General features: G+C 37.6%; 1 protein-coding gene across 3 annotated transcripts in view; it reads right to left on the minus strand.

Moving 5' to 3' along the window:
- The window catches only part of TTC17 (tetratricopeptide repeat domain 17), a 142,263-nt gene that overhangs the window by 100,447 nt on the left and 14,767 nt on the right, over positions 1-27,049 (minus strand). For all 3 annotated transcript variants that reach the window (XM_008001222.3, XM_073017201.1, XM_008001243.3), the window contains exons 2-5: positions 14,548-14,637; positions 3,703-3,872; positions 2,279-2,390; positions 1,908-2,039 (exon numbers count right to left, since the gene is read on the minus strand). In XM_008001222.3, coding sequence (XP_007999413.1) covers positions 1,908-2,039; positions 2,279-2,390; positions 3,703-3,872; positions 14,548-14,637 — 504 coding nt within the window. The remainder of the gene's footprint in view (positions 1-1,907; positions 2,040-2,278; positions 2,391-3,702; positions 3,873-14,547; positions 14,638-27,049) is intronic.

The following is a 27,049-nucleotide window of genomic DNA, read 5'->3' on the forward strand; positions in this document are numbered from 1 at the left end:
CCAGCCTCCAGACTATGAGAAATAAATTTGTTAGGCCACCTAGTATGTGGTGTGAACAAATATATTTGGTCTTTGTCCCCAGTTCCTGACACACAAACCTAAAACTTGAAGAATCACAGCAGTAATGTGTGTCTTTCATATGCTAATGGATGACTGGAGGCAGGTGGCCCCCAGATAGCTTCAGGACAGATGCTGGTCCCAGAAAAACCAAGGCATGATTAGAGGGTTAAATCTTTCAGAATCCCATTGTCCCCTTGTCCTTCGGGGATGGGAGAGAAAGTAGAGATTGAGTTCATCACTCATGGCCAATACTTTAGTCAATCATGCTTACATAGTGAAACCTCCATAGAAACTCTTAAACAACAGAGTTTTGAGAGCTTCTGGGTTGGTGAACACATTGAGATTCTAGGAGGGTGGTGTTCTGGAGAGGACATGGAAGCTCTGTGCATCCCTTCCCCCTATTCCCTGGCTTATGGCTTTGGCTGTTCCTGAATTGCATCCTTTACAATAAACCAATAATAGTTGGTAAAGCACTTTCCTGACTTCTGTGAGCTGTTCTAACTTGGGGAGGCAGTTGTGGGAACACTCTGACTTTATAGCTGATTTGTCTGGTAGCCTTGACATGCGACTGGCATCTGAAGTGCAGGTAGCCTTGTGGGACTGAGTCCTTGACCTGTGGGGTCTGTGCTAACTCCAGGTAGTTAGTGTCAGAATTGTACTGAGTTGGAGAACACCTAGTTGGTGTCGGGAGAACTGGAGAATTAGTAGTGTGAGAAAAAACTCCATACATTTGGTGTCAGAAGTGTTTTGAGCAGAAACGGTCCAAAGTGGTACTTTGTTATGGAAGCCAGAGCAGACAAATACAACCACCTAACCTCAATCAGGATTCAGAGCCTTTGCTGTGGCCTAGGATGCTCTTCCATGGTCTTTGAATTTTGGTTTCTTCTTATGATTCAGGTGTCAGCTTAAATTTCACCTTTCCGGAGAGAGAACCCCAACTGCTAGATCTAAAGTAGCCACCCAGTTACTTTCTGTTTTAATTTTCTATAGAACACTTACCACTATGGTCTACTCTCAACTAACCATTCTCTGAAGGATACTGTAAAATCCTGGGCCAGTTTTCTCTTATTACTCATCAAGTTCTGGGAACGTAAAAGTTTTATATTACCTTCAGAAAAATAAGATGAAGATGGTAACACAGCTACAAAAATAACCATATAAAGCATTTGAAAGTCATTATTATCATACTTTTATCTGAAAATTCCTCTCAATATACAGAGTTATGTATTTGAATAAACTGTATACAAAGGTGGCAATTATACATCTTATTTTATACCACTACAATACTGCTTAGAAACTAAACTGCATTTTATGATACTCCTTAGGCACAAAGAAGAACAAAAACATTTTCTAAATGCCCACGTTAATCCTGAATGACACATTTAAATTCTTGGGTCCTGTTACATAATTTCCTATTTCATTTTTTTTAAAAGTAGATGTTCCCTTAAAAGAAAGTTACAGAAGATTTTGTTGCTGGTGGTGATTTTCTGTCTCAGAAAACAGTAGTAATATATGTATTGTGTATAGATAATATTAAAGACACTAAAACATTAACTTTTTTACACACACGATGTATATAATCCAGCCTATAAACTCTGTTGCTAATGTCAGTTTGTATTTTGTTTTTCATCAATTAGTTTAGATAAAACTTTCCAGCATCTCTTCCTGGGAAAGGAGACTAGTCTATCCATATTTCTCCCCAGCACTGAACTATGCAATTTGCATCAATGTAAGTGTAATTTCAAATTGTCTTCTAGACTAAAACAAGTTACTCAGGTATTTTCCAAGAGAAAAATACCTTCTGTTCACACAGAGTCTGCTGGCTCTTTAAGTGACTGCTGACTTACCTTCTGTAGGCCTTCATGAATGAGGTGGCCTATGTCATCTATACTCCTTCCTAACCTTTTAGATAAATATGTGAAGATTGGGTCTTCTTTAGGTAGTAGAGGTGCAGAAAGATTAACTCTCTCTTGTACACCCTGAAGAGAAGAAAACAATTCAAAAGACATATCAAAGGATATAAAAGATAACAAATAATTCAGTATCTTACAGTATTTATTTTGAAATACTAATATTTTGGAGTTTTAAGAAATAAGAGATGCCTGTAAAATTATAAAGCTGTTTGGAAGGAGAGAAGAAAGAGAAATAGTCTTTATAAGTGAGAGATCAACAGAAAGAAGAATGTAAAAAAAAAAAAATCCTAAAGTTCTCTACTTACTCTCAAGTGCTGAAAAGCATGTATACTATATGGAAGTTCTAGAATTTTAGTACAATCAGGTTGCTCAGGGTCTGGAGGGACAGGAGATTCTGTGTCTATATAATCTTCAGGACTAAAATCAAAAAGAAGCAATGAGTGAATAAAAGGTGAGATAAACAATACTTCATTTATTTATTTAGAGAAAGGGTCTCATTCTATTGCCCAGGCTGGAGTGCTGTGGCATGATCACGGCTCACTGCAGCCTTGATCTCCTAGTCTCACGCGATCCTCTCACCTCAGCCTTCCAAATAGCTGGGACAACAGGCATGCACCACCACAACCAGCTATATATTTTTTTTATTTTTTGTAGACAGGTCTCACTATGTTGCCCAGGGTGGTCCTGAACTCCTGGCCTCAAGTGATCCTCCCATCTTGGCCTCCCAAAGTGGTTTACAGGTGTAAACCACTGCGCTCAGCCAATAGTACTTTAAGAAATGTCAACTTTTCCTCATATTCTCATAGCATCTCAACTTTACAACCAATTATTAGTCAATATTCATACCTTTTCATATACCTGCCATGAAAAGTCAAACATTTTGGGAGTTCAAATTAAAGTCAACAATCACATAGAAAATAGTAGATAGATCACAGAATAAGATCACAGACTTTTTAATAACTAATATAACTGCTCAATTGTTTCTAGAAACGTTAAACCAATTTATACTTCCACTGACAGTCTCTCTACATTTTTACAAGTTATTATTTTTTTGATATGCTTTCCATTTTGGTAGATGAAAACTATCTAAATATTGCAACTTATACTTATTTGATCATTTCTGAGAAATTTTTTTCCATGTTTATTGGTCATAAGTAATGTTTTGTTAATTTTTTTTAAACTACAAATTGTTCAATTTTCTTTCTTTTTCTCTTCCTTTTTTTTTTTTTTAAGAGACAGGGTCTCACTCTGTCACCCAGCCTAGAGTCTGGGCTTTGGTAGAGTGGCACCATCATAGCTCACTGTAACCTTGAATTCTTGGGTCAAGTGATCCTCTCAGTTTAGCCTCCTGAGTAGCTACAACTACAAGTGCACACCACCATGCCTGGCTAATTTTTACATTTTTTTGGTAGAGACAGGGTCTCGCTATATTGCCCAGCCTGGTTTCAAACTCCTGGCTGTTGGCAATCCTCCCGCCTTGGCCTCACAAAGTACTGGGATTACAGGTGTGAGGTACCACGCCCAGCCAAGTTGTTCCATTTTCTACTGTGGTGTTAAATATTTTAAATTAATTTATAAGAATTCTACATGTAGTACGCATTGTGAACTTTCAAATTCTAAAACTCATCTGTGATTGAAGCTTACTCTTATTACAGAAATAATTTCTTACTAATTTGAGAAAAGAATGTTTGAAAAAGCAATTTTATTTTTGGAAAGAGAACTTCTTTACCTGATGTCTTTGCTCTCCAAAGTTATGTATGTGCCATCATACAGATCCAGGTCCCCTAAGGGCACCTTGGCTTTGATGCAGTCTGGGTCTTCTTTATTATGTCTCTGTTCCAGTCCTGTGTCTCTGTCCTCATTCTCTTCTATGTGAATTTTTTGAGCAACTAATTGTTTCTGTTGAGAAGAAAGTAAGAACAGAATGGATTCTTCTAATATCTTAGTCTAACTACCATTGAAGAGAAAGGGGAATTTGAGCTGAAGAGGTCAGAATCCTCTATGCAGGAAGACAAGAATTCTGAAAATGCCCTTAGTTAACTTAGTCAACACACACAAGCTTCTCAAAAAAGATGTCCACATACAGAAAGTAACAGAACATGACATTTATCATAGTGGCACACATGTGCCTTCATAATATGATTTCTGACTACTCATGAAGCACATCTACTAACTTAACTTTCCTGGCACAGAATGGCTCTGCAATGAAAACAAACCTGTCAAGTTGTTTCAATCCTTCAAGATATAGAGCATGCTGCTATTGGTACCTGGGTATTCCAGTTAATTCCTGTCACTCATAAAATATCTATTTTTTCAAATGTACAGACAAATAACACAAATATCCATTTTTCAACACCCATATCTATCATATGCCAATATTTTATCTTCCCCCACCCCACTTTTTTTTTTTTTGAGACAGTGTCTTGCTGTCACCCAGGTTGGAGTGCTGTGGTGGTGCGATCACAGCTCACTGCAGCCTTGACCTCCCGGGCTCAAGCGATTCTCTCACCTCAGCCTCCCAAGTAGCTGGGACTACAGGCATGTGCCACAATGCCAATTTTTTTTCTTTTTTTTTGAGACAGGGTCTCACTTTGTCACTCAGGCTAAGTGCAGTAGTGCGATCATAGCTCACTGCAGCCGCAAACTCCAGGGCTCAGAGGATCCTCCTGCCTCAGCCTCGCAGGTAGCTGGGACTATAGATGCACACCATCAAGCCTGGCTAATTTTTGGGTTTTTTTTTTTTTTTTGTACAGATGGGGTTTTGCCATGTTGCCCAGGCTGGTCTCAAACTCCTGAGTGCAAGCAATCCACTTGCCTTGGCCTCACAAAGTACTGGGATTACAGGCATGAGCCACCATGCCTGGCCAACTTTTCTATTTTTTATAGAAATAGGGTCTCACTATGCTGCCCAGGCTGGTCTCAAACTCCTGGGGTCAAGCAATCTTCCCACTCTGGCCTCCCAAAGTGTTGGGACTACTAGCATGAGACACCATGCCCAGCTGAGATTTTTTTTTTTAAAGAAAAAAAAAAGGGAGGGAGTTCAAGGTATTCTTTAATGTTGTCTAAATCTCTAACTACTTATAATTAATCTGAGTTTGTGTGTCATTTCCACATGTATTTTTATAAAATACTATATTACCCATACTCTACTAAAATATTACTTTCATTATATATGTATCCCAAATCAACATACAGCATTGCTTTGCAAGTTTTAAAATTTTACATAAATGGTATCATACTTAATGTATCTACAACTTTAAAAAAAAGGTATGTATGTTTTTGATATTTATCTACATTAGTCAGAATAGCTCTAAATTTTTCATTTAGATGGACGTATAAATATGTATTTATCCATTTTCCTGTAAACATTTATGTTGCTTCTTTTAAAAAAACTTTCTTTGCAATTAAAAATGCTACAATATTCTTATGTCTCCTTGTATACATGTGAAAAATTCTAGCAAGGGCAGAAATATGGGGTCATATGGATGCACATTTTCAGTTTTATACAGACGTGTCAATCTGCTTTTCACAGTGGTTATAACTATTAGAATTCTCCCAGTAGATCATAACACCTATATCCCCAGAATCTTACCAATGTTTGGTTTTGTCATACTTTTAAACTTACGCCAATCTAATAGCTAGGAAACATTATTTTGTTATATTTATTATGGTAGTAGACTATGTTATTGTGATAGACTGTATTACTATTCACTAAAATCCTGCCCCTCCTTACAAGGTGATACGTCACTGTTTTGCCAGACTCAGGCTTGAGCAATATGACTTGCTTTGGCCAATGTAACATAAGTCCCATGTGACCCTTTTACAGGAAAGCTTTTATAGAGTTAGTGTATGCTTCACCATGTTCTTTCTTTCTCCCTCAGCTACTGAGAATGCCAATATTACAGACAGTGGCTGCTCTGTCAGCCTAGGTCCTGGCTTATGGATCACAGTGACATGGTACAGATCCCCAACAGAGCCCCAAATGATCATTTAGCATGGCCTTATTGTTTTATGTCATTAAGATTTTGGAGTTACTAATGGGGACAGAGCCTATGATCTGTTTCCAATTATTCCCTCCACACTTTTCATGGAGATATGCTATCCTGCCCTACTGACTTCAAGGCATGACCACATGGCTTGCTTTGGCCAATGGAATGTGAGTAGAGATGGTGTATGTCACTTCTCAGTAGAAACTTTAACCAGGCTTATATTATTTGGTTGTTCTTCCTTGAGCCTTCACTTTCCTTCATGAGAACAGCACCGAGGTTCTGCGGCTATTTGTTGCCAATGCACAAGTTGACTAATACACTATAAAATATGGACTATATCAACTAATAGAATAATATTTAATAAGATTGAACATATTTTCATGTTTATGAGATATTTTGTGAATTAGCTGTTAAAGTTTGCTCATTTTTTTCCCCAATAGGTTTTCTTTTTTAAAAAACTGATGTGTAGGAATGGCGTGGTGGCTTGTGCCTATAATCTTAACATTTTGGGAGTCCAAGGCTAGAGGATCACTTGAGTTCAGGAGTTTGAAACCAGCCAGGCAATACTGCGAGACCCCATCTCTACGAAACAAAAAATTAGCCAAGCGTAGTGGTGGTGCTCGCCTGTAGTCCTAGCTACTGGAGAAGCTGAGGTAGGAGGACTGCTTGAGCCCAGGCAATGAGGTTACAGTGAGCAATGATCATCCTACCTGCATTCCACCTGAGGCAAGAATGAGACCCTGTCTCACAATAAATAAATAAATAAGAAATTAATCTGTAGAAATTTATGGAAAAAGTAATTCTATAAACTCATCCTCTATGAGTTATATGCATGGTAAGTATCGGCTTTTAGTTTGTAGCTTATCTTTTATCATTTGAAGAAAAACTTTTAATTATAAGGTGGGCAACTTTATCAACTGTTTTCTTTTTTTTTTTTTTGAGACGGAGTCTCGCTCTGTCGCCCAAACTGGAGTGCAGTGGCCAGATCTCAACCCACTGCAAGCTTCACCTTTCGGGTTTACACCATTCTCCTGCCTCAGCCTCCCGAGTAGCTGGGACTACAGGCGCCCGCCACCTCACCCGACTAGTTTTTTTTTGTATTTTTTAGTAGAGACGGGGTTTCACCCCGTTAGCCAGGATGGTCTCGATCTCCTGACCTTGTGATCCGCCCGTCTCGGCCTCCCAAAGTGCTGGGATTACAGGCTTGAGCCACCGCGCCCGGCCTATCAACTGTTTTCTTAATGGTTTGTACTCTGTTTTATTTACGAAATCCTTCCCAAACCTGAGATCGTAATTACATCAATCAATTACAGTCAAGTACCACATAAAGATGTTTTTGGTTAACAACAGACCCCAGTGGTGGTCTCATTAGATTACAATACCACATTTTTACTGTACCTTTTTTATGCTTAGATATACAAATACTTACCATTATGTTACAACTGCCTACAGTATTTAGTACAGTAACATGTTATATAGTTCTGTATACATGTTATACAGTTTTATAGACTAGGAGTCTATACAATATAGCATAGGTGACTGTAGAGTAGGCTCTATCACCTAGGTTTGTGTAAGTACACTCTATGATGTTCCCACAGTGGTGAAATCCCCTAACAACACATTTCTCACAGCATAGTCCTGTCATTAAGCAATGTATGACTGTCTCTGAATTTTTTTTTTTTTAGTAAAAAGTTTCACTTTTCATACTTAGATTTTTAAACCGTATAGGAAAATTTTTTTTTTTTGTACATTGAAAGGTATTTTTTTCCCACATGGACAATCAGTTTCCTAATATCATTTATAAAGAGTCTATCCTGTACCCATTTATTCAATCAGTTTTTAAATTTCATCATTTTCTAAAACCTTACATTATACCTAAGCTTTCAAATTTATTGATCTAGAGTTTTTATAGTATTAATAATTATGTCTTTAGTTTAAAAAATCTTTATCTTATATCTGCTTTTTCATCACTAACATTTCTTTTTTTCTGTCATGTCTCTTTTTTTCTGATAAGTCTTGCTGGTAGAGTTTGGTCTATTTTATTTTTTAAGTAAACAATACTGTTTTCTTGAGACTGTTTAATTTCTTATGTTATTATTTCCATATTTATATTATTTTAGTTAATTGGTTTATTATGTTTTCTAACTCGTGTTGAATATTTAACTCATTTCTTTTCAGTCTTTTTTTTTTTTTTAAGGACAACCTCTCGCTATGGCTGTCCTGTCTGGACTCAAACTCCTGGGCTCAAGCAATCTTCCCGCTTCGGCCTCCCAAGTAGCTGGGATTACAAATGTGAGTCACTGTGCTATTTATTTTAATAAATGCATTTTTCTATAAATTCATCTCTAAATATATCTAAGCTTCATTTCAGGATTTTTGAAATGAAGTGTTCTCACCATAGTCTAAAGTTTTGTGATTTTTCTCTTTAAACCATGGGTGATTTAAGAATGTCTTCAAGATTTTCAAAATTTGTGTTTTCTCTCCTTTTTCCTGGGCATGTGTATTTTATTTCTTTTAACTCAATTGCACTGTGATCAGAGAACATATTATGCATGATAAAAAAAACTTTGTAAATCACTTCCTTTATATCCTGGTAGTGGTCAATTCTGGTAAATATTCTACATTGAAAACACTGTATGTTCTCTTTGTTCAATTTAGGGCATATGCGCTGCCTCTATATCTTTTTCTGTGTCTTGCTATATACATCTACGTATAGATTTGTACAGAGATCCAAAGGTGTTACTTCCTGTATCTTATTTTTGTTGGACTTATCAGTTTCTGATAAAAATCTGCTAAAGTTGCTTCCTCTGGCTGACTTTTCATGTAATTCTGTCAGTTTCTGCTGTCTTGACATAAACATACTCACATCCATGAGGCCGAGTTGTTAGGTACATACAAGTATATGATATTATATTTTGTGGTAGGTTGTTAATATGTAGTATCTGTCTGTTAATTATTTTAGGCTCTTACTTTGTCTGAGACAGGCCCACTGTTCTTAATCATAGTAAATCTAAAATTCTGAAAACCTAAAGCTTTAAAAAAATTTGTTGCATTAAAATTCACATGGCAACAAAACCTGATGGAAAGCCATTTTACAGTCTTTATACTCTTAACACGCATGGTCATACATGTCACTAAAGAAGTATTAATGTATCTGATTACAGACTTTAAAACAGCCCTGATAGTAGAATGTAATATAAAATATTTGTGCCGATCACATTTCTTTTTTTTTTTTTTGAGACCTGGTTTTGGTATGTGACCCAGGCTGCTGGAGTACAGTGGTGTGGTGCAATCTCAGCTCACTCCAACCTCCATGTCCCGGGCTCAGGTGATCCTCCCGCCTCAGCCTCCCAAGTAGCTGGGACTATAGGCGCACATCACCACGCTGGCTAATTTTTCTATTTTTGGTAAAAACAGCATTTCTCCATGCTGCCCAGGTTGGTCTCGAACTCCAGGGCTCAAGCAATCTGCCCACCTCGGCCTCCCAGAGTGCTGGGATTACAGGCGCGTGCCATTGTGCCTGGCCTAACATTTCTAAAATTAAACAACCAAAACAAAAAAACATATTCTTAAACACATATAGCCTCAATGATTTCAAATAAGGAACTGTGAACTTGTATAAATACATCCATATCAGCTTTCTTTTGCTTAGCATTTGTATAGCAGATACTTTTTCTATGTTCTCTCCTCTCCTCTTATATCCTCTTTTTTATTTGTAAGTTTGGTAACTATTAGATTTCTTTTACTTTTTTTTTTTTTTTTTTGAGACAAGGTCTCATTCTGTCATTCATGCTGGAGTGCGGTGGTACTATCATAGCTCACTGTAAGCTCAAACTCCTGGACTCATGCAATTCTCCTGCCTCAGCCTCCCCAGTAGCTAGGACTCCAGGTGCCTGCCCACCATGCCTGGCTAATTTCAAAATTATTTTGTAGAGACAGGGTCTTAAATTCCTGGTCCCAAGTGATCCTCCTGCCTTAGCCTCCCAAAGTGCTAGGATTACAGGTGTGGCCCACCACACCTGGCCTGCATGTCTATTATTTTAGTGCTTGCCTCCTACTTTTTTTGTTTTTGGTTTTCATCAGTAAATATTTCAGTACATTTTGAAAAGAAAAGCCTCTTTTGTAAAAAATAAAACCACCACACCACGATCACATGTAAAAAACATAATTCCTTAATATCAAATATCCAGTCTGCATTCAAATTCCCAATTGTTTCTTCTCTTTTAAAAATATAGTTTGTGGCCGGGCACAGTGGCTCCCACCTGTAATCCCAGCACTTTGGGAGGCCGAGGCAGGCAGATCACCTCAGGTCAGGAGTTCAAGACCATCCTGGTCAACAAGGTGAGACCCTGTCTCTATTAAAAATATAAAAAAAATTAGCTGGGCGTGGTGGCGGGTGCCTGTAGTCCCAGCTACTCGGGAGGCTGAGGCAGGAGAATGGTGTGAATCCGGGAGGTGGAGCTTGCAGTGAGCCGAGATCGTGCCACTGCACTTTAGCCTGGGTGACAGAGCATGACTCCGTCTCAAAAATAAAAAATAAAAAATAAATAAATAAAAATATAGTTTGTTTGAATCAGAATTCAATACAGTCCATACGCGCTGCAATTGGGTGATTTGTCTCTTACATCTCTTTTAATCTATTGGATACTTTCTCTCCCCACTCCCTTGTAATTTATGTGTTAAAGAAACTGGGGCCAGACATGGTGGCTCATGCCTATAATCCCAGTACTTTGGGAGCCTAAGTTGGGAGGACTGCTTGAGCCCAGGAGTTTGAAACCAGCCTATGCAACAAAGTGAGATCCTGTCTCTACAAAAAATAAAAAAAAAAAATAGCTGGGCATTGTGCACGCCTGTGGTCCCAGCTACACAGGAGGCTGAGGTAGGAAGACAGCATGAGGAAGACAACCAGGAAGTTGAGGCTGCAGTGAGCCATGTTCACGCCACTGCGCTCCAACCTATGTGACAGAGCAAGACCCTGTCTCAAAGAAAAAAAAAAGGAAAAAAAAAAAAGGAAATTGGATTGTTTGTTCTGTAGAGTTTGCCATTCTAGGGGAATTTGCTGACTAGGTCCTCAAGGTTCACTGAACATGTTCCTCTATTTTCTGTATTTCCTGAATATTGACAGCAGGATCTAGAGTAATAATCTTTTTGTATCATGGACTTCTTTGGCAGTCTGATGAAGCCTATCATACATAAATAAAGCTCTTCTCAGAATAACCTTTTAAATATATAAAATGTAAGAGATAGAATGACAAAGGAAACCAATTACAATGAATAACAAATTATATTGTGGTTTATTTTTTGGTAAGACTACTTACAAAGTAGCAAGCAACATTCTTAAGTTTTTAATATATTTGCCAATAAATTTTCCCATAGCATTTTAATTTATTCAGTTATTTTTATCTTTTGAACATAACAGTCTAACATGCTTTAATCACTGAACATGCTCCAACCCAATTGCATATTATTAATTTTATCTAGTTTGACCTCAGAGAGCACAATAAGTAAATTTAGCAACTTTTTCAACAATGTTTTTAACTTATTATCATACAATATATGAACTTCCAATAGGTTTACTTTTCTTCTTGTAGAAAACATCCTTAATATTTTCTCAACTGAAGTGAGAGTCTGTGGTTAGTACTGCCTTTGTACGTCAGAAATTATCTTTACTTTGCCCGCATTTTTAAATGATAGTTTAATATAAAATTTCAGTAGAATTGATTTTCCCTTATCCTTCACTGTCTTCTGTTATCTAAGATGTTCATATAGTTGTCACTACTTGGTAGATAAACTGTTTCACCTAGTCTCATGGCTTTAAGTCTATCTGTCAATGACTAACAATTTTCTATCTTCAGCCTGAATCTTTCCCCTTGACTTTGCACTAGAAGAATCAACTGCCCACGTGATGTCCATTCAAATGTTAACATTTCAAAGCCAAACTCCTCCCCAATCTTGTACCTCCTTCAGTCTTCTTTATCTCAGCTAACATCAACTTCAATCTTGCAATCACTCAGGTCAGAAACCCTGGAGTATTTCTTCACACCCTCTGTCTCATCCCCTTCTTTCCAATCACTCCATGACCATCATCTAGGTCTCACAGTCTTGTGGCTGTTTCCAGGTTCTATCCAGTTACCAAGTTCAGAATCAGACCTTTCAATTTTGGTTTCAAGTTCCTATCGCAAATATTCTACCCTAAAATGATATTCAGGAAATTGAAGATGTAATTATTGAACTATTGGATGATTCAGTTCCTTTTTTTGGTCATCAGCATTAGTCTTTCTGTTTTTGATATGTTTTCTTTTTTTTTTTTTTTTTGCCAGGCTCTTTCTATGAGCAGAATGGCTTCATCCCAGTCTTCAAGCAGTAAGCCTCATTCTGTTCCTACATCTTGCATGGAATATTGTCAGCTCCCTTAACCCCACAGTGCTGAATATCAGATACTATAGCCTGCTCCTGGCCTTGGAGCCCAACAGGTCGGTAGCTTTGGCCACATTCCCAATTTAGTGCTTCTCCTCATTTCTGGTTTATGGAGATGCTTATACTACTTTCAAGCCTGCCCACATTTTATTTTGGTTTCTATTTTTATATTTTACCTGTCATTGCTATGCATATGAAGCAGAAGCTTCATAGTAGAAGTATAAACAAAAATAGAGGTTTATACTTAGTAGAAGTATAAACAAAAATAGAAGTTTATACTTAGTAGAAGTATAAACAAAAATAGAAGTTTATACTTAGTAGAAGTATAAACAAAAATAGAAGTTTACTAAGTATAAACTTCTACACTACCTTAACCAAAAATTGGTGGAGTTAGTATTTTTCATTTCATTTTCACTGACTTAAGAAATGGCACTTTCTTCCTATATATCCTCTAATTTAAATCTCTTTCTCTTTATATAATATTGCCCCCCAAAATAGCAATAAACATATATAATGTGCCTATATACCTGAAAAAAAAAACCACAGATTTTCTGCACCATTGCATCTTTCTGAACACTGGGTTTAAATAAAAATAGATCATGCTTCCAAGCATGAAGCACTATAAGGATATCTACTGTCTAATTCCTAGTATTGACAAAAATCAACATTTCCAAATTTACAAGTGATAAAACCAGTGTGTACAAGGTGAGAAACTATTTTACAATGTTGAGGTATTCAAGTTCTAGAAATACTCTAAATATACTTCTACCTAGGCAAAGCTGGTTAACATGTGCTACTTTTCTCTCTTAATTCACAGATTTTTTAAAAGTACATATTTATAACTATTTGTAGACATATGTATATTGATAAATACACTAGTCTAAATGTATGTAAATGAAATTCAGGACTTTTACATAACAAGAAAATATAAGCCAACTTAGTTTACCAGGTATGCCAGCTTTTGGCTGGGTGCGGTGACTCACGCCTGTAATCTCAGCACTTTGGGAGGCCGAGGCAGGTGGATCACCTGAGGTCAGGAGTTTGAGACCAGCCTGGCCAACACGGCGAAACTCGTCTCTACTAAAAGTACAAATATGAGCTGGGTGTGGTGGCAGGTGCCTGTAATTCCAGCTACTCAGGAGGCTGAGGCAGGAGAATCGCTTGAACCTGGGAGGTGGAGGTTGCAGTGAGTCAAGATTGTGCCACTGCACTCCAGCCTGGGTAACAAGAGTGAGACTTCGTCTCAAAAAACAACAACAAAAAACCAGATATGCCAGCTTTTAAAGTCAAGAGATACAGTTTTTGTTTCTGGTTCTGCCATATCTTGCTTTGTGAAGTCAGACAATTCAGTGTCTTTAGGTCTAATTGTTTCCTTGCCTCTAAAATTAGGATCTTATGATTCCTTCTAGTTGTGAAACACTCTGATTCTACTCTTACTACTTTTATTATTCTCAAGTTTTTTTTTTCTCATTTTGCAATTTGATTTAATGTTTCTACAACTTACAGTTTCTTTACAATTTAGATTCAATTTACACTGTAACTTTTAAGCAGATTTCACGAGGAAAAAACCCTAGATTTTCAAATAACAAATACTCTTTGCTATTAAGCAAAAATCAATTTATGGAAACACGTTAGAGAAACACAAAACTGATGTTTAATTTATTTTTAAAAAGAGGTTAGATTTTATTAGCACTAGTAAGGTTCGAGCTTTCAAGGTACAAGGTGATTAACGTTTTTCACGTCAACCATAAGAAGACATAATAGGAAGACATTAGTTTTTACTACCTGGGAATAAACAATAATTACATTTTTAGGCTATTAAAATGTTTCTTTCTCTCAGATTTTACCCAAATTATTCTAGGAATATCTTCAGAGATTATATCATTTTCATATTTGATGAAAAAACTTAAAAACATGGAAACTCTGTTCAAAGATAAATGAGTTTTAAGAGTCAGGCACATACCCAGGCTAGAGTAGTCTGTTTTTCTCACTATTGCTCAAATATCACTTTGATAAAATGATTTTTAAAAAATTGCAGGTAGTATATTCCTGCAAAAGTTAGAAGAATCAGACTTAAAAAATAATATGCTTTAGCTTTTCTTTGAACACAATGGCTCCTGTGAAATGCAGCAAGCTTCAGCTGCATCGCATGTGCCCAGTTGCCTCACCTCTAATTCTTTGAGGTAGTTAACTGTTGTTTCTTGTCTCATTAATATGACTAGGTCATGAGGATGCTTCAAGTTCATTGGTGAATCCACCTGCAAGCAAGCAATAAACAAACAAAGCTCAGATTCATTAACGCTTGTTTGGATTAACAAAGTCTCCTTTAATATGCTTTAAATTACTGTTCATTCACCATTGTAATCAGTGTTATTGCTCAGCAAAACTCAAGGAGTATTTCAAAGTGATCACATGTAAATGTTAGCAAAGGAAATGACAAGTTCAACAGTTGTCCTGTGAACTCCAACTTGGAAGAAAAAGCATTCAAAGTACATATCCTGACTTGACAGGTGATGTACTAGTAAAGAAGTATTTGGCAATGATTGATAAAGTAACTTCCTTAAATGATGTTTCATGCCTGTAATAATAAAAAATGAATTGTCTTGTTTTGATAGCACATTTCATATCTGAATAGGCTTGGAAGTGATAAAAGGAAAATATTAAATGCACCTCTTTTTGAAAGCTATTTGTAGAAGTCATAAATCAAAGATAATAGAAAATAACCTTGAGATTTATTACTTATTGCTCATGTTCTCTGGATCAACAAATCAAACAATTATGTTGAAGCTGTAGAAAAAATGAACACTCATATACTGGTAGCTGGCTTATAAATGTGTTCTCATTGTTTGGAGTGTCATTTGACAAAATATATCAAAATGTTACAAGTGCATAACCTTTGAGCAAAACAAAGTCTAGGAAACTATCCTACAGACATTGTTCAATAAGTAGGCAAGGATATACATAAGGATGCTCACTACAATATTTGTAGCTGCAAAAGTAAAATTAGAAACAACCTAAGTCAATCAATAAAGTGACAGAGAGACCCACTGTCCAAAGGAATGGGATACAGAAAAAATGTTAAAGCTACTGCCAGTGACCAGAGTATAAGAGCTTTACATAAGGAAGCAGGAGAAGGTGCTTAATTTACAACTCTATCCAGACATCAAGAGATAGCTATTTAGTACATGACTCTATAGATATTTTTAAATGAGATTTTTAGAAAAAATAAAATTGGGGGAGGGAAGGACCTGTGGAAGTGTGACAGTCCCATTCCAAAATGCCTAACCCAGGCTGAGCGTGGTGGCTCACACCTGTAATCCCAGCACTTTGGGAGGCCAAGGCAGGTGGATCACCTGAGGTCGAAAGTTTGAGACTCAAAAGTTGGAGACCAGCCTGGCCAACATGGCGAAACCTCATCTCTATTAAAAATATAAAAATTAGCTGGCATGGTGGCGCAGGACTGTAGTCCCAGCTATTCGGGAGGCTGAGGTAGGAGAATCGCTTGAACCTGGGAGATGGAGGCTGCAGTAAGCTGAGATTGTGCCAATGCACTTCAGCCTGGACAACAGAGCGAGACTGTCTCAAAAGAACAAAAAACAAAACAAAACAAAACCAAAAAACAAAATGCCTAGTCTGTTTACCTGATCTGTGAAGAATTGCAAGAAAGAAAAAATGAGATAAATGAAGATTGAAAGAACTATTTAAAGCATAACCGGCGCGGTGGCTCAAGCCTGTAATCCCAGCACTTTGGGAGGCCGAGACGGGCGGATCACGAGGTCAGGAGATCGAGACCATCCTGGCTAACACGGTGAAACCCCGTCTCTACTAAAAATACAAAAAACTAGCCGGGCGAGGTGGCAGGCGCCTGTAGTCCCAGCTACTCCGGAGGCTGAGGCAGGAGAATGGCGTAAACCCGGGAGGCGGAGCTTGCAGTGAGCTGAGATCGGGCCACTGCAGTCCAGCCCGGGCTACAGAGCAAGACTCCGTCTCAAAAAAAAAAAAAAAAAAAAAAAAATAAAGCATAACTTAGCTTTAGATTAAAAAGTTACTAGATAACAAAGTTTTATAATATTTGAATAGCATGGGTCTGGTCAACATTCAATTGTGAGGAAGTACTTATCATTTCCTTGAAGCTTTTAGTTCAGCAAAGATACAGAGGAGGCATAAAGATAAAAGTATTAGCAGAAGGAAGGGAGTTCACTGACAGCTGTGTTTCTCTTTTTGAGGTGACAGAAAATGGCAAATATCTTTGCCAGATAAAGGCTGACTGCAGAAGTCTTACAGTCTGACATACATGTTTTCTGAGGTACTTTCAAGTTCTTAAATTTTAAGATGTATGATAACTGTCTTTGGAAAATGTTAACGTGAATTTCTCACCTCTCAAATACTTCTCCTCCTTAGAAGATTATCAGAGTATGTTTGACAACTTTGTAAATACAGTTACATGCCAAATAACATTTCAGTCAATGGCAAACTGCATATGTGATGGTGGTCCCATGAGATCATGAGATTATAATACTGGTTTTTTTTTTTTTTTTTTTTTTTTTTTTGAGATAGAGTCTCACTCTGTCTCCTGGGCTGGAGTGCAGTGGTGTGATCTCGACTCACTGCAAGCCTCCCCGGTTCAAGCGATTCTCCTGCCTTAGCCTCCCGAGTAGCTGGGATTACAGGCGTCCGCCACTACGCCCAACTAAGTTTTTGTAATTTTAGTAGAGATGGAGTTTCACCATGTTGGCCAGCCTGGTCTCGAACTCCTGACCTTGCGATTCGCCTGCCTCGGCCCCCAAAGTCCTGTGATTATAGGCAGGAGCCATGGCGCCCAACCTAATACTGTATTTTTACTGTGCCTTTTCTATGTTTAGATACACAAATACTTACCATTGTGTTACAACTGCCTACAGTACCATAACATGCTGTACAAGTTTGTAGCCTAGGTGTGTAGTAGGCTGTACCATCTAGGTGTGTGTAAGTATACTCTATGATGTTTGCACAAGGCTGAAATCATCTGATACATTTCTCAGAACACATCCCCATTTTTAAGCAATGCCAAGGCCATGTTACAACATCCATTCAACCAATAAATGTTTATAAGCCAGGCCCACTATGAGTCGATGTTTAGAGTCTATGTACTCCTGTGTTATATACAACCTGTAAAAGAATGGTAATATGTCATTCAAAGTCTTTAGCATTGAAAAGAGGCGCTATAAGCCCAGAAGCAAAAAAGAGACAGGAATTAGAGAGAAGCAGGTTAAAAAGGACATAATGAACACACAAGATCTCAAAGCACTTTATGGCTTTTTCACAAAGGATAAACAACCCTACAAACTTCCACTGCTGCACAGCACAATAAATGATGCAAACAATAACCTAATTGTAAAGAAAAACTAGAATAATTTTCACTTAACTTTAAGGAGGTGAAGAAATCATGAAAAGTATTTTAGAGAAAAATTTAAACTACAGGGAAAACCTGATCAAGTACCTGGAAATCAGACTCCATGGAATTCCATTATTCAGAATGATTCATTCTCTAAGAGTTCCAAGTAAACAAAATTTGACTGTTACTGTAGCAATGTATTATAATAAAGAAAATGACAAGCCATATAAGGCAATTCAATTTCATTTTCCTTTTAATACATTATATAAGTACAAGTTGAATATTCCTTATCTGAAAATCTGAAATCTGAAATGCTCCAAAATCCGATACTTTTTGAGTTCACTGGAGCATTTTGGATTTTGCATTTTCAGATTAGGAATACTCAACCTGTACATGTATCCAATTATATATAACATGAGTAAATATTTTACTCCTATCAAATTATTTTCATGTTTTGTATTAATTAACCAAGATATGGTTAATATCTACACCACCAATCTGGAGCCCTATCTCAACAAATTCAGTAAGTTCACATGGTAACATGGAAATATCACTCACTATACGAGGGTAATTATTTCACTGCCAAATCAGATTAAGGGTGAACATTTTAACCAATCTAAGAGTATAAACATTTTTGATGCCCTACAAAAACAAATTTGAGTCAATCACTTTTTAATTATTCTTTATGGCAGAAAACTGAACATTTCTGTTGTAACATTAATTCAAGCTCTTATGTGCAACTTATTCTTCATATATACTGCACACTTTTACTGTTTTTTAAATGGTATTCATCTGAGTACACGAAAGCAACATGGGAAACTCACTCTTCTCCAAATAGCGGTTGGAAACTGATGAATATAATCTTAAATTATGCCATTCTCATTTAAAAGTTTTCCCCTTAAGTTAGAAACTAGGGACAAAATAATTTAAAAATTTTAATTCAGAATTAAAGTTATTTAAATATTAAGATAATATGAAGCAAAACATAAATCAAAATCTCCAAAGACGCCAACATTTTGCCTCTATGTAAAATCTGAAATGGTTCTGTTGAGTGAGTATTTGTAGTGTCTGCTATGCAATATCCGTAAGTCCCTCCTTGTGGCAAAAGCACCCCACTTGCTTCCTTCCCTACATGGGAAGCCCTTGTCAGAGAATTCCTTTCCCTTGGTCATGGTGATTATTTCTAAGATAGTACTCCAGTAGGGTCAGTTGGTCCTAAAGAGACTCTAATCCAGAACTTTGAGCTATTGGTAACTAGCCATCTTGTATCTACATGGGGCCTGAGAATGGGGATGAAGAAGCAAAGAAACAGAAACAGAAAAAGTGATCCTTGTTATACTATTTGAGTCCTGAATCAAACTGTATCTGCAGCCCTTAGAATCTGCCTAAACAGTCCAATGAAAACTTTACAATACAGAAAGTATTGGTGTGTTATTTCTAAACTTCCACCTAATTTTCACCGATGTCCCTCTGCCTAGGTCATCTTATTACTACTGTGGCTCTTTTAAGAGCCTCTGTGCCTTTGCACATACTGCTTCCTCTACCTGGAATGCACTTCTATCCTTGTGCCGTACATGAAGGCCAAATGACATTTCTTTTGTGAAGACATCCTTCTCTTGAGTTCCCATAGCACTTTATACACACTTCTGTAATAGCGTTTATTATATTTAATTACTATGTCTGTCTCTCCAAAACATTTTTGACCATAATCACAGCTGGTTTAAATTTAAATACACATAAATCATTCAAAATCCAGGTACCAATTTTTGCTACATATAGGTATCTATTTTTTTCTACTTTTATTTTAGGTTTGGGGGGGTACATGTACACGTAAGTTAAATGGGTAAATTATGTCACTGACGTTTGGTGTATAAATGATCCCACTACCCAGGTAGTAAGCATAATACCTTACAGTTTTTCAACCCTTCACCTTCTAGTAGTCCCCAGCATCTACCGTTCCCATCTTTATGACCATGAGTACTCAATATTTAGCTCCGACTTATAAGAACATGCAGTATGTGCTTTTCTGTTTATGCATTAATTTGCTTAGGACAATGGCCTCTAGTTACATCCGTGTTATTGCAAAGGACGTAATTTCATTCTTTTTCCCCACTGCATAGTACTCCATGATGTATATGTACCACATTTTCTTTATTCAGTCCATGGTTAATGGGCACCTAGGTTGATTCCACATCTTTGTTATTGTGAACAGCACTGTGATGAACATAGGAGTACACATGTCTTTACGGTAGAAAGATTTATTTTTTTTTTGGGTATATAATCAGTACAGGAACTGCTGGATCAAATGGTAGTTCTGTTTTAAGTTCTTTGAGAAATCTCCACAGGGGCTGAACTAATTTACATTCCCATCAACTGTGTATAAGCCTTCCATTTTCTCTATAGCTTTGCCAACATCTTTTTTTTTTTTTTGGTCTTTTTAATAATAGTCATTCTGACTGGTGTGAGATGGTATCTTACTGTGGTTTTGATTTGCACTTCTCTAGTGATTAGTGATGTTGAGCATTTTTTCGTATTTGTTGGCTGCATGCATGTCTTCTTTTGAGAAGTGCCTGTTCATGTCGTCTGCTCATTTTTTAATGGAGTTGTTTTTTGCTTGTTGAATTAAGTTCCTTACAGATTCTGGATATCAGATCTTTGTTGGATGCACAGTTTGAGAATATTTTCTCCCATTCTACAGTTTTACTCTGTTGATGTTTTGCTGTGCAGAAGCTTTTTAGTTTAATTAGGTCCCACTGTCCATTTCTGGTTTGTTGCAATTGCTTTTGGGGTCTTAGTCATAAATTCTTTGCCCAGGCCTATGTCCAGAATGACATTTCCTGGGTTTTCTGCTAGGATTTTTATAGTTTTATTTCTTATATTTAAGTCTTTAATCCATCTTGAGTTAATTTCTGTATATTGTGAAAGGTAGGGATATAGTTTCATACTTCTGCATATGGCTAGCCAGTCATCCCAGCACCATTTATTGAATAGGGAGTCCTTTCCCACAAACATTTTTTATATATTTCTTTTTCTGCCCTCAGTATGTAACTTGCTTTCAGGGATATGTTAGGCATTTAATATACTGTTGATTGTTTGAGGACAGTGTCTGTTAGATACTCTGCCACATTTATTAGATACACCAACTCCATCTGCTAAAGCATTATCATTCGCTGATGACTATTTGGAAAAAAAGGTAAAGTGGCTAAGCTACCAGAGATCAGAAACAAAATATGCATCTGACCAGTCTATGACTAGCTGTGTGGATTTAAACAGATCATCTTCCCTGCCTGGGCTTCTGTTTCTTCATCTATAAACTGAAGGGACACAAGCAAATTATTTCTAAAATTCCTTTTAATTTTCAAATCCTACTTCTATAAAAGATTTAATGTTACCATAAAAGTATCACATTTTTACTAGCCAGACCTATACCCCCGAAATAGTCTGATATTCAAATGAATGAAATTATCACTCTTTCAATTTGCCCATATAAATTCATACTCACTCTGGGCAGGAATATTTTCCAAAGCTGTAGTTAAAAGCTTCTTTCAGGGCCGGGCACGGTGGCTCATGCCTGTAATCCCAGCACTTTGGGAGGCCGAGGCGGGCAGATCATGAGGTCAGGAGATCGAGACCATCCTGGCTAACACAGTGAAACCCCAACTCTACTAAAAATACAAAAAATTAGCCAGGCGTGCTGGCGGGCGCCTGTAGTTCCAGCTACTTGGGAGGCTGAGGCAGGAGAATGGCGTGAACCTGGGAGGCAGAGCATGCAGTGAGCAGAGATTGCGCCACTGCACTCCAGCCTGGGCAACAGAGTGAGACTCTGCCTCAAAAAAAAAAAAAAAAAAGCTTCTTTTAAACTGTCAATTTGTCAAATGAAACCAAGGCTCCAATTAGCAGTGGCTATTTCTGAGCAGTTAGGTTGTTCATTTTATTACAGGCAAAATCAGCTCTCTTTATCCCTAAGCTACTTAATACTAACAAAATCTTTTCTAGAATTATAAACTAAATATATTTTACGTAAAAACAAACACAGTACCATATAGACAATATGAAGGAGAAAATAAAAATTACTTGAAATTTCACTTTCAGAGATATCTGCTGTGAGATATATATCATGTCAGGATAACTTCTACATACATACACAAACACACAGAGCTTTGTAGATAAATATTTTCACAAAAATAGGATAATCATGTATCTACTATATTATTTCCTTCCTCTCTCTATTCCTCTCTACACTTTGTCAGGCTTCCCAGTAAATACAGATCTATGTCAATATTTGTAGTGGTTAATATTATTTTCCTAGGTTTCTAACTAAAATTCAGGTTTTTGGTTATTCTCCCTTTTTAACAATACTACAACAAACATCCTATACTAAAACATTTGGCTGGACACAGTGGCTCACACCTGTAATCTCAGCACTTTGGCAGGCTGAGGTGGGTGGATTACCTAAGGTCAGGAGTTCAAGACTAGCCTGACCAACATGGTGAAACCCCATCTCTACTAAAAATATAAAAATTAGCCAGGCGTAGTGGCACATGCTTGTAATCTCAGCTACTTGGGAGGCTGAGGCAGGAAAATCACTAGAATCCGGGAGGTGGAGGTTGCAGTGAGCTAAGATCGTGCCATTGTACTTCGGCCCGGTCAACAGAGTGAAACTCTGTCTCATAAATAAATAAATAAATAAATATAAAAATAAATTAGCTGGGCGTGGTGGCAGGTCCCTGTAATCCCAGCTACTAAGGAAGCTGAGGCAGGAGAATCACTTGAACCCAGGAAGTGGAAGTTGCAGTGAAAGGAGATCATGCCACTGCACTCCAGCCTGGGCAACAAGAGTGGCTCCTTCTCAAAAAAAAAAACAAAAAAAAACCCACAAACCTTTTTAGACAGCTATCAGATTATTTCTTTCCTGTAATAGAAAGAAAGCTGTTAGGTTAAAGGAATTGGACTTTTTTTTTTTTTTTGGCATTTTAAAATTTACAGTTTTTGCTAGATTTTCTCCAGAACAGTTGAATCAACTTAAATCCCTAACAACAATGACCGAGTTCCTACACATCCTTAGGAATGCAGAAATAAGGGTGAATATATATATATATATACACCTTTTTTTTTTCTTTTTTGTTTAAAGAGATAGGGTCTTGCTCTGTCACCAAGGCTAAAGTGGAGTGGTGTGATCATAGTTCACCGTAACCTTGAATGCCTGTGATCAAGCAATCCTCCCACCTTAGCCTCCGGAGTAGCTGGGACTGCAGGTGAGCTGCTGCGTCAGGCCATGAATACATTTTAGTTTCTTCCTTGGCCATATGTATTTCTTTTGTGTATGTGATATCGTAAAGTATATATTTGGTCTTCCACCCCACCCACTTTTTCTTGGCATACAACTCCTAAAATCTTTAGAATCTCCAAAGTGCTGTCTTTTTGTACAGTAGTGAGTTGACTTATGGCTGGTAGCCCCTAGGTAGTTTCAGGATGGGGGCAGGTCCTTGGAAAGACTAAGGCATGATAAGGACTTTCAGCCCCACCCCTCCACCTCTGGTGAGAGAAGAGGGGCTGAAGGTTAAGTTGATCACCAGTGGCCAATGGTTTACGCAATCATGCCCATGTAATAAGCCTCCATAAAACCCCAAAAGGACTGAGTTCAGGAGATTCCAGAGAGCCAAACACGTGGAAGTTCCTGGAGAAGGCATGGAAGTTCTACACCCTTTGCCCCATACGTCGCTCTGTACATCTCTTTATCTGCATCTTTTCTAATATAATAAACCAGTAAATATAAATAAGTTTCCTTGAGTTCTGTGAGCTACTCTGGCAAATTAACTGAACTCAAAGAGGCAGCTGTGGGAGCCCCAACTTGAAGCTGGTTGGTCAGAAAAGGCTGGGACTGAATGGGGTGGGCGGAGTCTTGTGGGACTGAACTCTCAACCTGTAGGATCTGAAGCCACTGCCAGGTAGACGTGTCAGAACTGAACTGGAAGCCACCTAGCCGGTGTCAGCTGCAGGACTGATTGGTTGCTTGGTGGTGGTGTCAGAAACATGTTGTAAGAGAACAGTGGGAGAAACTGAGATGTTTTTTCCATTCACAGTGTACTTACAAAAAAATCTCACCTGACTGATGGTTCACACCTGTAATCTTAGCACTCTGGGAGGCCAAAGAAGGAAGATTACCTGAGATCAGGAGTTCAAGACCTCCCCTCCTCCCCGAATAATATAGCAAAACCCCAACTCTACAAAACAATTTTAAAAAGTAGCTGGGTGTGGTGGCATGTGCCTGTCTTAGCTACTTGGGGGACTCATGTGGGAGAACTACTTGAGGAGTTTGAGGCTGCAGTGAGTCATGATTGTGCCACTGCACTCCAGCCTGGACAACAGAGACCCCATCTTAAACAAAACAAAACCTTGCTGCCTCTCTTTAACTATCTGACAGTTTATATATCATATTTTAAGAATGTGGTTTCTGGTTGATATGACTCTAGGTGATTATTCTCTTCTTGTCTGTGCTTTCTGACTTTTTCTACAGTGAGCATGTATTATTTAAATTTGTAAAGTGCTTATTTTTTCTAATGTGCTATCCATAGGTCATCTTGTTAACACTGAAACTTTAGAACACTATGTAACATGTTTTATCGTTTTTTTTTTCTTTTTCTTCTTAAACTGTAATGACAACTATAAGCTCAAGTCTGAGGAAAAATCTCATATTTTTCCCTCATATATTCATTTATAGAAAAAAAAATTCCTCTCACAGATAAAGGGCTAGGTAGAACACCTCAAAAATGCAACACCTTTTGTATTTTCTTGCTCCTTACCTTTCTTCCCTCAGATTTTTACCCTTATCACAAATCTAGGTCAAAGCTATTTTCAAATGATTGCCTAAGGGACCCTTCTGTATGCGATCCCTGCCAGGCTACTATGGTGGCAAGCAAGATGAGTTTCACATGGACAGAATGATGCAGGCAGAAAGTCTGTTGCTCCACTTCTCATGGAATTATCTCTTCAGGATTCAAGTCTAACCATCATTGGCTTGCATCTTCTTTGAGGTTTAGAGAAGTACAAGTTCACAAAATAGTACCCTGGCTTCCACTCTTCAGAGAGATACACATGAGCTCCTGGCTATAACTGTCAAAACAAATGTGTAATATAAACAGATCTTTTACTAGAAACAGTTCATTGTATGAGATTGAGAAAACTATTACAATGAACTGCAAAGATTTGGAAATATATTTGTTAATTAGGACTTTTTGAAGCTAGAGTACTTATACAGTATTTTTGAAAAATCAGAGGCCAGGTACGGTGGCTCAAGCCTGTAATCCCAGCACTTTGGGAGGCCAAGGCGGGAGAACTCCTGAGGTCAGGAGTTTGAGACCAGCCTGGCCAACATGGTGAAACTCCGTCTCCACTAAAAATACAACAATTAGCCGGGTGTGGTGGCGTGTGCTCGTAGTCCCAGCTACTCAGGAGGCTGAGGCAGGAGAATCGCTTGAACCTGGGAGGCAGAGGTTGCAGTGAACTGAGATTGCACCGCTGTACTCCAGTCTGGGTGACAAAGCGAGACTCTGTCTCAAAAAAACCAAAAAAAAAAAAAAACACACACAAAAAACAAAAGCAATTAGAAACCAATTTTAATCTTACAGGATATCAAGTCATCAAAGTAAAAAACAAATTTTAAATAAATGAAAATGCTATATCTTGACTATCATCTGAATTTCCATGGCCTTATATCCCTGTTTTCTAAAGTTTTACCCTCAACTGGATTTTACCTTCTCATTTTCAGTTCCTGAAATATACAAATGGATCTTTACAGGTGCAAATTTACATAAAATAACCTAGGTATGGGACACGTGTATTGCAGTTATCTATATTTGAACATCTACAGTGTTGCAGTCCATTTTATGAGAATATTCATGTCTGTAAACAATCACCATTCTCCTAATTGGTAAGCAAGTTAGTAACCATTTTCAACATGAACCAAAAATGAATAACTTCTTACAGTAGTGCTACCAGTCCACATTTTCTAATTTATGTCACCAGGACACATACAAATAACATAATTAATAAAGTAGAACATTTGCAACTATAAAAGGAAGGTAAGTGAAAAGCTGGATCAAGACACAAAAGTCATGGGTTTTCTCCCTTGCATACTTGACTATATTCTTACAAACACAGACATAATGTAGTTTTGTTGTTAGAGCTGTTTTATATGTAACTCAGAAGGGACTCAAATTCCAGCAGCAAATATTTATCGGGCACAGTGGTAGGCAGAATGATGGCCCATGTCTTAATCCCTACAACCTTTGAATATATTACGTTATGTGGCAAAAGGGAATTAAGGTGTTAATCAGACTAAGGTTGCTAATCAGATTACCTTAATTAAAATAGTATCACCTGGATTACAAGGAGGCTCTAATCTAATCATAAGGAACTTAAAAGTGGAATGGGGCAGTCAAAGAGAGGGATGCGACTAAGGCAGAATGGTCAAAGGACTGCAACACAGCTATCTCTGAAGATGCAGCAAAAGCGGGCCAAGAGCCAAAAAATGTGAGCAGCCTCTGGCAGCTGTAAAGAGCAAGGCAATGGACTCGCCCCTACAGCCTCCAGAAACGTATGCGGCACTGCTGTCTCCTTGATTTTAGCCCAGCGAGACGTGGGTTGGACTTCGAACCTACGTAACTGTAAGATTATAAATTAGTGTTGTTTCAAACCAGTAAGTTTGTGGTAATTTTTAATAGCAGCAATAGGATGAACCCACCAATATATGCACCCACTAAGTACCAGACATAATACTAGACATGAAGAAAGTGAGCACGAGCCTAAAAATTATTAGTCAGATAGGTTAGTCAAATATTTGAAAGGGGACACTAAAACCAGTGCCAGAAATTGAACCTTATTAGCTAGATCATTACTCAGGTGATGGCAAACTCAACAGCCAGGGAATTACTTTGATATTTCGTGCTGGAAATGACTGCTCTACAAAAGAGAGACAATCAAATATAGTTTAACTTGATTATGCATCAAAATAGTAGTATCAAATGTTGGGGGAAGATATCAGCATAACTAATTTATTTTACTGCAATCCCATCCCAACAAGTGTGAAACACGCATTAGTAACAAAGGTTTAATTTGTCTACGAAGGCAACAAAACCAAACTGAAGGTTCCTTTTTGTTCATATGTCTACCGATAGCCACAACACTGCTAAGCTATGGGCAATGGAAGGAATAAGTAGTCTTTCATTAGAATCGAATTATAAACAAAGGTTTTATGTATCCCAAATACTGTTGGGCATTTTCAAACACTACTGATG

This window comes from Chlorocebus sabaeus, chromosome 1 (assembly GCF_047675955.1).
Source record: "Chlorocebus sabaeus isolate Y175 chromosome 1, mChlSab1.0.hap1, whole genome shotgun sequence".
Lineage (NCBI taxonomy): Eukaryota > Metazoa > Chordata > Mammalia > Primates > Cercopithecidae > Chlorocebus > Chlorocebus sabaeus.